Below are 12,549 nucleotides of genomic sequence, written 5' to 3'. Positions count from 1 at the left end.
GGAGTACAGAGACACCCAACTAAACCAAATGCCAGTAAGCGCCACCAGAACAACATGGTGCCAGCTGGATTTGTCACCTTCAGGTCTGGTTGCAGTCTAGAGGTTGCATCATGTCTCAAGCTTGCTTGTATCCAAATGGCTAAAAGTGTCTCCTCACCATTTGCAGGATCAGTATTAATAGAGCAAGACCAGAATTAATAGTGCAAGCCCTTGGCTGGATTTTCCAGCTCAGTTATTCACAGGAACTGGTGGAACAGGTCAGCAGGGGTTAAATTTTTCTATCCCCCACTCTTTGCATCTGACTACACTGAAATCAGTCATCCTGAAGGAGATGGAAATGAAGGACTTTGCCAATTCCATACTCGCCACAGGACCTTTTAGCTGTGCTGTTTAGCTACCCAAATACATGCATGGTTCTTCTCTCTACAGAGTTGGAGCACATCCACAGATGGATTCTTACCCCTGGGAGGTTTGGTCCCCTCTTTGTAAAACTTATTAAATGACATGGTTGTAGTCACAGGCAAACTAGGACCTATGCCTTGGTTTCCCAAGTTCAGTGCTCTGTCCACCAGCTAAGACCTCCCACCATCCTTAGTATATCTGAAAAAAACCAGCTTTGGGTTTTCCCAGAAAGAAGCAAGTCAGATCTACCTCAAGGGAACCCTTAAAGTGAATGAAGTAGAAGAGTAGGATAGTGTGAGGTGTCTCAAATGCTTCTTCTAGGTCTGTTGTGGGGACAGGGCAGTTAGCACAGATCGAACATCCCTTACGACATTATGACAGAAGAAATGGAGCACAGACTTCTCGGTAACCACCACCAGCACCAGTATCTGCCACTGTAGCTAAATGCGTCTGTGGCCTACTCAGGACTTTACCATCTGACTGACTGCAACCATGCATGGTCATGGCTATGATGTAGACATGTTCATGAGGACCTGGAAGATGCATGTTCTTAAATAGCTCAATGATGGAGCACGCATTACAGTTTCACAGCAATTAATACATTAACTGTGTGGACAAGGAAGTAATCAGGACCCTTGCAGCAGGTCTTTTAAGAAAATAATCCGAAGACAGGAATACAGACTGGGGCATGTAGTGATAGGACAAGGGCTAATGGCTTTAAACTGAAAGAGGGTAGATTTAGATTAGATGTAAGGAAGAAATTTTTCACTATACGGGTGGTGAGGCACTGGAACGGGTTGCCCAGAGAAGCTGCGGATGCCCCCTCCCTGGCAGTGTTCAAGGCCAGGTTGGATGGGGCTTTGAGCAACCTGGTCTAGTGAAGGGTGTCGCTGCCCATGGCAGGGGGGTTGGAACGTGGTGATCTTTAACATCCCTTCCAACCCAAACCATTCTATGATTCTGTGATTCTATGATTCTGTGATTCTATGATTGGTCAAAACAGTCATATTCCCTCAAGGCCTAAAAACCTGAAGACACAGGAAAATAGAAATAGAGGAAAATGTGCACAAAAAAATCATAAGTTCTTAATGAGAACCTAAAAACAGCTTAAGGAAGTCAAAAGGGAGAAAATAAAATATAACCACCTACCACGAACATTATGAATTTTCTGGAACAGAGATGGAATCTGACTTACAGCTGTAGCACCAAGGTAGGTACTATTATAACAGCTAGTAAAGAAGTTAACTATACTTCTAAGTAAGCATAGTTAAACACTTGCCAAAGGAGATCAGATCTCCAACAGTAGGAGATTTTAAAACAGGTCTCTCAGGTAGCGAGTATCTACTTGAGGTAGATATGACCATTTCTTAGTGTTGAGGTGCACCAACTTTTAGAGTCCCTTCCCGTCTTATTTACTGCAAGCCTTTAAATAAAGAAGATATTCCAGATTTTGGTTTTGGAAAGGCAACATTTTACTGCTGGGCTCTTAGTTACAAGTCTTTTTCCTTTCATTTCAACCTGACAGTACTGGCTTTTAGCACTTGTGGCTTTCATTAACACCATGATTTGTTGCATAATTCCTAATACATCAGGGAATTTCATTTCCATTTTGCAGACAACTGTCATATGTGGAAATAGTGGTAAAGGAAAGAATTTCACTTCCTAGTCTTCATCGCATGGCTTGTAATGAGGTTACTGAGGTTTATTCCCCTCTCACAGCGTCTGGATCATTATCTGCAGGCCTCCAGCATCACAGTCCATTTCCTATGCCTGACTTCCTCTTTTAATTGATTCCAAAAGAGAAAGATACATGAAATAAAAGCAGAAAACTTCGGATAGAGACTAAACAAGCAATATGAACTTTATTCAGGTGGGTCAAAAAGCCTTCTTTCAAAGGGGTATTTTGTCATTAATTCAGAAGTAAATTGGTCTATGTGTTATTTGCTACCAGCAAAGAGAAGCTGGAATTGACCTTTCACTGCCTCCTAAGAGATGAAATCCACACAGTTACAGAGGGAGAGCAACAGACCTGCAGTTCACTTAGATAACCCTCAAAACCATCCCTGCTGTGTTAACATTCTCCTGTTGATTTCTCACCATATATCTGAGCATGTTGGAACATTTAAGTTCATTTGGCATTGTTAAACAGGGAAGTGCTATCGTTACCATCGTAGCGAAGGACAAATGAACTAGAAGAGGTTGATATGCTGTCTCAAGAACAGACAGTGCCAGAGGGTGCACAAGAAGATGTAAAATCCCTCTGAGTAGGCCTTCATGCTTTTGAGGACTTTTATGTCTGAAGTACAGCATGGAAGCAATTCTTCTTCATTTCACCAGTTTATGCCCTGAAACCTTAGCCTGCAAATCAGGCTAGTCCTATTCTTAGTCACAGCTAGCCAGAGTCTTCTTTACAAGAAAACAGACTTCTTAAAGGCAACAGAGAAAAAGGGTTGCCGCAAAAAAAATCTGTTGGCATGGAAAAGACTGTCTTAGCCCTGCTGCACAGTGAAGAACCTCATGACCAAGTTATGAGCTTGCTTTCTTCTTTGTGAGATACAATTGAGATTGCAATGTAAATAGGATTTTTAGGGACAGTAGAACATACTGCTACATATTAATACAAGCTAAATCATTGCTGATCTCTTACCTTTTCATATCTCTTCCAGTAATGTTAAGCAACAAATATAATAATACCATTAATCAGCCTAAACAGGACTGGCTGGAGACAGACAATGTCTTTGTGTATTTGCGTGGAGTATAACTCACAAACCGTAGAAATCAAAAAGCATCTGTCCTGGCTGCAACAGTAATGCCATCAATTCATTAACAGTGAGTCTCTTCCTACCTTAATTGCCTTAGCTCTGCTGATCAACCCATCTTGCTGAGCACTTCCAATGAGCAGATCTACTTTCCGAAGTTGAGGGCGCTGCAGGGCTTTAGCTAAAGGTTCCCAAAGGTAAATTCCATCCATCACTGGACCCCAGTACTGGAATGGGCCACTTATAGCTAGGAGCTAGGTTAGCAAAAAAGCAACAAGAGTGCAGTTAAATTAGCTTACCCTGGTCATTTCCATTTTATTTATGCTTCAGACAACTGAGTTGATAGCCTTGAAGTGAACAAGTGATCGGTTAATGTAAGTACAAACTCAGCATTGGCAGGAAACAATGCTTTTGCTGACGATCTCAGTAGGTGAAATGAGCTGAATAGGCCAAGAGAACTAATTGTCTTATAGTCATAAAAATATTGTTTTAAATTAGGGGTTGGCTCTGTGCTGGTGCTGATCAGAAAATACACTGCCAGTGGGTGTTTTAATCTGTGGGTAAAGGATCCATCTTGTTTATACTGCAGCTTTTGCAAGTCTCCCACTTAGGAGTCAGAGCACTGACATCCCTCCCCACTTCCTTTTCTGGAAAAATGCAGTTACTGAACCTACAGACACTTCATTCTCTTCTAGAGTAACACCCAGCGGCAGATGAGAGGGGACTGAAAGAAGTCAGAAACTATATTTAGATTAATTTTGGAAGATGTGGTCAAAGTAGTGTAAAAGGAATTTAGTCTAAAGGAGAATCATGCTGTGAGTATTCATAGGTCAGAGGTGGATGTCATGGACATCAGCATCACTCCACCAAAGCTAGACCAGTTCCTCTTCCACAAGGATTCAGCCCAGTTTATTTCTTAAGCTTCCTCACAGCTTTGTATCAACAGAAACTTTTTGATTCCTTGTCAATGGCACATATTTTGCTATGGTGTACCTTAGTCTGTGCATCATTGAGGACACGAGCAGGCAACTGGCGGAGGCAGGCTACGATTTCCTCGCTAGCGGATGAAGGGCATCCCACTTCTTCAGCCAGGACTGCTGCTTGGGTCTGCGCTCTCCTCTTAGTAATAATGGATGCTGGAGAAAAAGCTGAACCTCCCTGGAAAACAAAAAGAATATCAGTCAACACATGCTAGCAAAACACCTGGTCCCCTGGTGCAGGTAAAGAAGATGAGAAGCAAAATCTGGCCAGTTGCACGTTGTTAAACGCTGGTATTTAAATCATAAGAAGCGAGTTCTAACGATCAAAGCAAAGGGGAGAAGGATAGGTTTGGCTTTTTCCAGCTCTGCCATGGTTATTTTGGAAGACCTCTGAAAAGTGTCTATGTTATGTCTATAACCAAGCCACAAATCTTTCTGAAAACTTTGCTGGAAGAAGAAACATTCAGGTAGGAGAGGATACAAAGAAGGTGCTGTGAGGCACATCAGGGAATGGAGAGCCCATCTTACAAGAGAAGACTAAGTAGAGTTTTACTTCCTTAACTGTCATAAAGAAGGACTGAGAGCAGGCATGATCTTTATAAATGAATCCATGAAGAAGTGCTATTTGTACCTTAGGACAATGCTGGTAAAAGGCCAAATGGGCATTAACTATTCATATTGAGTGTAAGTAAATTTAGGCTAGAAACACAAAGATAGCTAATCCAAAGAGCAGCGAGGTTTTAGAAGAGCTATGAGCAGAGGTAGTAGCAACAAAAGGCTAAACAAAGATGAAGAAGATAACCAGAGCCAGAGTGCATCAAAATCAGAGCACGGGCTACAGTCCGATCTCTATCCCAGACTCTTTGTTTCTTTTCTACAGCTGTGCCAGCATGGAAAAGGTCCTTACAAAGAAAAGATGGTACAACATCGTTGAGTAATCATGAAAACTACTCATTGAAAATGCAGAGAAATTAGCATAAATCTGATAAGATGTGATCGAGAACAGAAAGGCTGGAATAGCTCTGACATGGTTCAAATGACTAATTTCCAAACATTTACATCAGTTTACTATAATAACTGCTAAGATTAGCTTCTGTCTTCTAAAAAAAACCCCAAACCCTAGATGCATGATATAAAAGACCCCGATCTATTAAAGCGATTAACTTCTTACTGAATTTGCTCAAAGCATAACTACATGTCTGAAAAAGCGTAAAACCAGGAGCAAGTTAAAAAGAAACAGAAAACAGAAAACAAAAAGCAAATCCTTAACTTGAAATTGTCTAAAACCTTTGATCCTGAAGAACTCTGTGCAACCCTGGCCAGCACCCAGGACAGTTTTTATATTTCAAACAAGCAGACCCATTGATACTGATGGGATAACATTGCTCACAACTGGAGAAATTAGTTTCCAAATATAATTAGGAAGAGGTTATTGTTTGGATGAGACGGTCTTTTTCATTCACTCTGTGTGGAATTTCCAGTGCTACTACCTTCCTGAAAGGCTTCTCTTCCTTTTTAAGTGATCTAGAAAACAAGCACTGCTGTTGGCTTAATGACTGAGACCAGGATGGTTGCAGATAAGCAAAGGAAAAAGCTAAGATTGTCAATCCTGGGGCACTAGAAGAGCCATCTCTGGTTTTAAGAGGGCAGGAGAACTAAAGAAGAAGAAATAAACACCACTTAGTCTTATTCCTCACTTCCGTCCTCGATTTAGATGAGAACTCGAGTGAGCAATGGGCTTTATCCTCACGTGGGATTTGTGGTGGCCTATTTTGTGTTTGCAAGGCATGATATTTGCCAGCTGCTGACTAGGTGCACTGACTCAGTTGGTCATGAGAGAGAAAGCAAAATATCCTTGATGAGAGTATCTCTGTGTGTGGGTGTGTCCCCAGGACACAGAATGAGAATGTTGGGTTTTTGCCTGGCCTTCGAAAGACCATGTTCACCAGAACTAGGTTGAGTGAGACTAGAAAAGGGATAACGTGGCATGCCAGCTTCCCTCAGAAGAGTAGCTTCCTTGCTTTTCATTTGGAGCAAGAAATTATGTGCCTCCTTGGTATAGCACAGAAATTAGATCTAGGATTGCACAATATTTATCCACTAATCTGGCAAACATATTCTTCAACATCAGATCTGAATGTGCTCAGCATATTTTATCAAATATCCAGTCCATCTAAATGACATTCATTTAAAATAAAACAAAACAAAACAAAACCATAAAAAATTAAAGGGCTTCAGTTTCCCAAATTCTGAAAGTTTCACAGATTTTGAAAGTGGAAGTTTCTGTGGAAATTCGGAAGTTGACTTATTAAAAGGCTAAGTTTGGTAGGGAAAGAGAGTACTGAGATCAGATGACATACAGAATCCAAAAATTCACTGGGATCAAGAAAAACATCCTAGTCTGTGCTTGATTTTGAACACATCTCCTCCCAGGGATTTAAAAAGCTGTACGAAGTTCCCCTGTCTCTGAGATGTCTACAAAGTGAAAGACTGCCCTTGGGTCAAGTACTGAGACAAACAATGATTGCAAAAGATTCTCCCACAAGCCTTCTGTGCAGAGGGAGAGCTAAACACTTGGAGAGGCAAATCTTCATGTTGCAGCACTGGATGTGTATGGGCTAGCATTAGATACGGTCCAAGCTCAACATGTAAAAGAAAAACCCCAAACTTCTGCAAATACTTTTGCGAGGTGAGGAGAGTTCTTGTCTGGAGCCTTACTCTAGCTGCGGATATTTTCTCCTGTTTCCATGAGTGGTTAGAACATGTTTACGTGCTCTTCTTCATTCTATTTTTTTCTTCTCTTCTATTTTCCATGGTAATGGCCACTTCCTCACTTTGCTTTTTTTGATAACATCTGCATTCAGGTATCATGTCTTGCGTTTGGGGTTTGAAAGAGATGTGGTATTCACCGCTGTTATTCATGTTTAATTTTTATTGGGACTGGAAGTGGGTGATAGAGGAACTTGGGACATTACTCAAGCAGTATTTGGAAGCAATACCATTATGTTCCCTCCCCTGGTGCATCTGAAATACATTCCAAGCTCTAGAAACAAGGATCCTCTTACCGCAGAAGTTAGGCAAGCAAAACTATACAAGTTGTCTGTTTCTCAAATTCACATCACAATTCAAGCTCATTGTTTCCTCATCCTCACCAAAAAAAACCTCAGGAACAAATAAGTGAGAGCAGAAGCTGGAGACTGCCCAGAATTAAATTTCTTCCTTTTTGAGCCTGTACTTTTCACATTAAAAAGAAATCTTCCCTAAACACTGTAGCCAGATTAAAGGCAGGCTCAGGACACAGAGGATAACATAGCTACACTCAGCATTCCCGTCTTTCCCTATAAAACTAAAATTTATTTGTGTGATTAGTCCCAGCAACCAGTAATGAAGGAGTTGTGTGTTTTAAAAAAATAGGACTATTTAGGCAGAAGCAGAAATAGCTGAGGGACTGTTCGTTTCCATTACATGACATCCATATTACCATCAACATGACAGAATCATGAATCAGGAAGCCAAAAATCATGAGATCAGCTCAAAAATAACAAACACCGTGTTCTTTTTGTTAGTCCTCTGTTTTTTTAATTCTCCAGGAATTCTTCTGTACCTATAAACACAAGAGCTAAAAAATTAACTTTTGAAACTAACAGCTCTGATCTTCAGATAATCCTGCAGAGTAGTTTTTTTGAAAGCAGACCTCTAAACAAAATGAGATATACAATAAAATTGTGAATGTTAGCCATCTTGCTGTCACAAGGTATTTCCCTATCTCAGTATCATTTAGAAGACCTGAAGCCACAGGCAGTTTTTACTTCAGCTGTCCTTACAGATTGACCTGCTGTCATCAGAGGAAGTTCCGATGATATTTTTGACAAAGAACCAGATGAAAGCATTCAGTACTGAACTGCAGAGAAGAAGCGTTTGCAACTGTGTTGCACAATCCACAACAATATTACACCGTCCTTTTCACAGGAATAGCGGGAACATCACCATGTTGGGCAATAGCACCTACTGCAAAAAATGATGCCATTGAAAATGAAAGGCAAAGCCTTCAGTACTATTTAGTTCAGGGACCAGAATTTCTTTATATCTCTTTTCAGAATTAGAGGTTAAGCTAGACAGTAGAAATTCACATACTGGGACATGTGGCAGCTCACAATGGTGAGAAGTTGATGAACACAAATCAGTGTTACGTGAAGATGAATTCTTGCTTTGATGCCAGGCTGTGATCGGCTGAGTTGAGGCTGGTACCTCTTGCAAACTTCTCTCTTGAGACATCATAGCTCACAGACCTGCAGTGGTGCTATCCTGTCCACCCCAATTCTCCCTCCACAAGCCCTGGCTGTTATTCTAAAGAGATAATAAAAACGAATACACAGAATTTTATTGGATTTGTGTGGCACAGTTTTGGTAGTGGAGGGGCTACAGGGGTGGCTTCTGTGAGAAGCTGCTAGAAGCTTCCCCCACGTTCGACAGAGCCAATGCCAGCCGGCTCCAAGATAGACTGGCCGCTGGCCAAGGCTGAGCCCATCAGCGATGGTGGCAGTGCCTCTGGGAGAACAGATTTAAGAAGGGAAAAAAACCCCTGGTGCACAACAGAAACTGCAGCTAGAGAGAGGAGTGAGAATATGTAAGAGAAACAGCCCTGCAGACACGAAGGTCAGTGCAGAAGGAGGGGAGGAGGTGCTCCAGAGCAGAGATTCCCCTGCAGCCCGTGGGGAAGCCCCTGGTGAGGCAGGCTGTCCCCCTGCAGCCCAGGGAGGGCCACGGGGGAGCAGATCTCCACCTGCAGCCCAGGGAGGACGCCACACCAGAGCAGGGGGATGCCCAAAGGAGGCTGTGACCCCATGGGAAGCCCACGCTGGAGCAGGTTTTCTGGCAGGACTTGTGACCTTGTGGGGGACCCACACTGGAGCAGTCTGTGCCTGAAGGACTGCAGCCCGTGGAAGGGACCCACGCTGGAGCAGTTCGTGAAGAACTGCAACCTGTGGGAAGGACCCACGTTGGAGAAGTTCGTGGAGGACTGTCTCCCGTGGGAGGGACCCCACGCTGGAGCAGGAGAAGAGTGAGGAGTCCTCCCCCTGAGGAGGAAGGAGCGGCAGAGACAACGTGTGATGCACTGATCCCAAACCCCATTCCCCATCCCTTTGTGCTGATGCGGGGTAGAGGTAGAGAAAAATGGGAGTGAAGTTGTGCCCAGGAAGAAAAGAAGCGGGGGGGGGAAGATGTTTTAAGATGTAGTTTTTATTTCTCATTACTCTATACTCTGGTTTGATTGGTAATAAATTAAATTAATTTTCCCCAAGTTGAGTCTGTTTTGCCCGTGATGGTAATTTGTGAGTGATCTCTCCCTGTCCCTATCTTGACCCACAAGCCCTTTGTTATATTTTTTCTCCCCTGTCCAGCTGAGGAGGGGGGAGTGATAGAGCGGCTTTGGTGGGCACCTGGCCTCCAGCCAGGGTCAACCCACCACAGGTTTTTTAATGTAAGTTCTACCTCTGTCTCCCAACATACCTGGAAAAGACAATTACCATATAAGCTGCAGTGCTGAATGTCTTTTAAATCCTCATTTACTCTGGAAAGTAGCTTCTGCAAAGCTTTTCAAAACTGATTCACAACAGATCTATTGATTAGAAACTTCACTGCAACTAGTTTTTATCAGCAACAGTCTGTAAACCCAAAACCTTCTTCCTCTCCTCACATCATGACCTCTTGTTTTTCCAGCCTGACTTGAAACTGAAAACCCTGCTTGAGCCACGTTTGCCTCTTTGACACATGCACTCCCTTCAAATTAATGCAGTTTCTCTGATGGCTGCAAGGCTGCAGACTCCTTTCACAGCAGGCTTTCTGTCTGCCCAGAAGCATGCTATAGACAGCAGAAACAGCAAGAACAGTAACACCACCCGAAAGGTAAGATCAAAAAATATCTAATGAGAACAGTCAAACCAATGGAATATCCTGATAAATCTACTTTCCCAAAAGAGTCAGCTGTACAGCAATATTTTATTCGTTAAAGATAGGCACTCTCCAGGCACAGATGCATACAGTTCCCAGCCAGAAGTATCTGTCAGACCATCTGGTTTGACCTCCAGGATAGCCAAGGCTCCTCCATTTCCTGACTGCTGAGCTCAAGTGCTTCCTATTTCTTAAAACACGGCTTGTCTTTGACTAAAGCCTGATCTTGCCTAAAGCATTTAAGCTGGGCTGAGAGACACCAAGAAATGGATACTGCAATCTTCTCCTTTACTGCTTGTGCCTGAAGATAATCACTCCACTGACAGAAAACTGCACCTCATTTCTGTTTGAGGATGTCTTCGGTTTCAGTTAATGCCAGATTAAAAAGAACTTTTATATCCTGTTTTTTCTCCCTGAAAAAATATGCAAGCTGCAACTGAGTGACCACTAACTCTTCTTTCCAATTCGCTTAACAGATTATTCTCTAAAAGACTGGATTTAAAGTATTTTCATAAGTTGTTTTCAATTTGGAGCCTTTTTTTCCTCTTCTTTTTTTTTTTTTTTTTTCCTTGCAGGGTTGGTTTTCAGTATACTGCATTGCTTTTCCTTAGACATCTAATTCTGCATAGTGGCAAGTGCTTACAAAACACCAAGGTTGCAGGGCTCTGTGTGAAGACATTAATGTCATTTTTCCAGGCTTACAGACAAACTTTGTCTTCAAGAACCTGGAGGAGTAGAAATCTTTGGGACCAACTCAAGGAGTCTCTGTCACAGCTAAGGAGCTACATGGCAGACCCGTGACAAACACTAGCACACGAAGTGTAACAGGGAACGGGCAGGTCAGTCCAGAAATGGAAAGGGAGACTGAAATATAAACATGTTTCCCTCTATAACCATCTACTAGAACTGTGATTTCCAGATAAAAATGGGGGAAAGGGGAGACTCATCTCTCTGCTATCAAAAATAACATTTTGAAGAAGAAAGATTTCTTTTTTTACACGAGTCTCGGCAAATCCCTCTTTGCTGTAATCTGAGGCAGTCCTGCAAGTGCAATGCTCTTCTCTCAAGTGACTCACTGAGTGCCTGTGTCAGGTTAGTGACTTGAATAACAGGATATGAATACTTTAAAGATGACATATAAAGCCCCACTTAATTAATATCAAAACTTTCTTCCATTTAGGTGTAAGCATTACCTTATCAATTATTTAAAGCAAGTTATTAGCTGAACACACTGAAAGCGTAAACTGGCTCTCATCATTGCACAAAAGTAAACAGCCACCAGAAACAGGCAGAAATGACATGGAAATGGAGAATTTTATTTATCTCCCTCCACTGCGAACTCTACAAGCACGGTACAAACCGTGGCTGAGATTTATTGTTTCCAGTGGAGCACGTTCTGCCAAGCAAGTCCAACCTCTTCTTTAGTGTGACCAATCTTTCCTGATCAGTCTGAGGCCTGCCCCATTCCTAAGTGCAACTTAGGACGTAACCTCACTTTTTGTAAAGGCACAAAGACCATCGGAGCCAGCCTAAGGCAGATATTGGTGAGAAGGATCAGGAAAAGGCAGAACTCTGCCCCTGCCTGTTCCTATGGGTGGTGCCGACATCCCCCAACCCCTCAGCTTTCAGTAATTCCAGAAACATTGTACATCCATTTGGTGAATGCTGTTAAGGAACGTGAATGCCACATCCCTATGATTTGAAGAAAGCAATAAAGTCCTAAACAATCAAAATACAACTGGCGGGGATAATCACGGGGCATTATGGTAAAACCAGCTCCCCAGAGCACTGGCTATAATGCTGTCACGGCTCTGTGTTGGAGACTGATTTGCTTATCAAACTCCCTAATGCTTTCCTGTCCCTTCAAAGTGAGGACTGCTAGCTCAGCCCATCAAAGAGAAAGGATATGCTCCTGAAATTACCATAGCTCCAAATTTTGGCACCGCTTTGGGAATTTGATCAGTGTCTCCTGGTTCCAATAACGCTTACACAACAGTTCTCACCCTAGCCAACTTTTAGTTTTCATCATCAAACAGATTAGCATTACAATGAGCATCTACTCAGAGCTACTCTGGCGTGAAGCAGAAACTCTGCTTTGGTTTGCTGGGTCTTCTGGTAGGGTTTTTTTGGTTTGTTTTGTTTCATTTGGCTTTTTTTTTTTTTAATTTTACTATACTAAATTAGGTATATGAGACTTTCAGATCACATCTTGATTATAAAAGCAAAGGGCAAACCTCAATAAATTCATTTGACTTCTATATTCACATCTGCTGTACCATATTCCTGAGTCACTTCAGTCAGGTTATTTAACAGGCTAGTATCTTGGTTTCCCCATCTCAGACACTGAGATGAGAGAGGTCCTGAGGCTCCTGCTTCTCCACTTTGTACAACTGATGTGAAAATGTACTTCACAGACAGGCTTTCACTCCATATGTTTTCATTGCTAATACTGAGCT

The 12,549-nt window shown here is 42.2% G+C and overlaps 1 protein-coding gene across 1 annotated transcript in view; it reads right to left on the bottom strand.

Annotated features, from left to right (window-relative positions):
• The window catches only part of TG (thyroglobulin), a 158,922-nt gene that overhangs the window by 27,507 nt on the left and 118,866 nt on the right, over positions 1-12,549 (bottom strand). Inside the window, exons 42-43 of the mRNA XM_049821688.1 lie at positions 4,155-4,319; positions 3,248-3,415 (exon numbers count right to left, since the gene is read on the bottom strand). Of these exons, the coding sequence (XP_049677645.1) occupies positions 3,248-3,415; positions 4,155-4,319 (333 nt within the window). The remainder of the gene's footprint in view (positions 1-3,247; positions 3,416-4,154; positions 4,320-12,549) is intronic.

Source organism: Accipiter gentilis, chromosome 2 (assembly GCF_929443795.1).
Source record: "Accipiter gentilis chromosome 2, bAccGen1.1, whole genome shotgun sequence".
Classification (NCBI taxonomy): Eukaryota; Metazoa; Chordata; class Aves; order Accipitriformes; family Accipitridae; genus Astur; species Astur gentilis.
The sequence above is the reverse complement of the archived record's forward strand: the minus strand, read 5'-3'. Positions and strand labels throughout refer to the sequence as shown.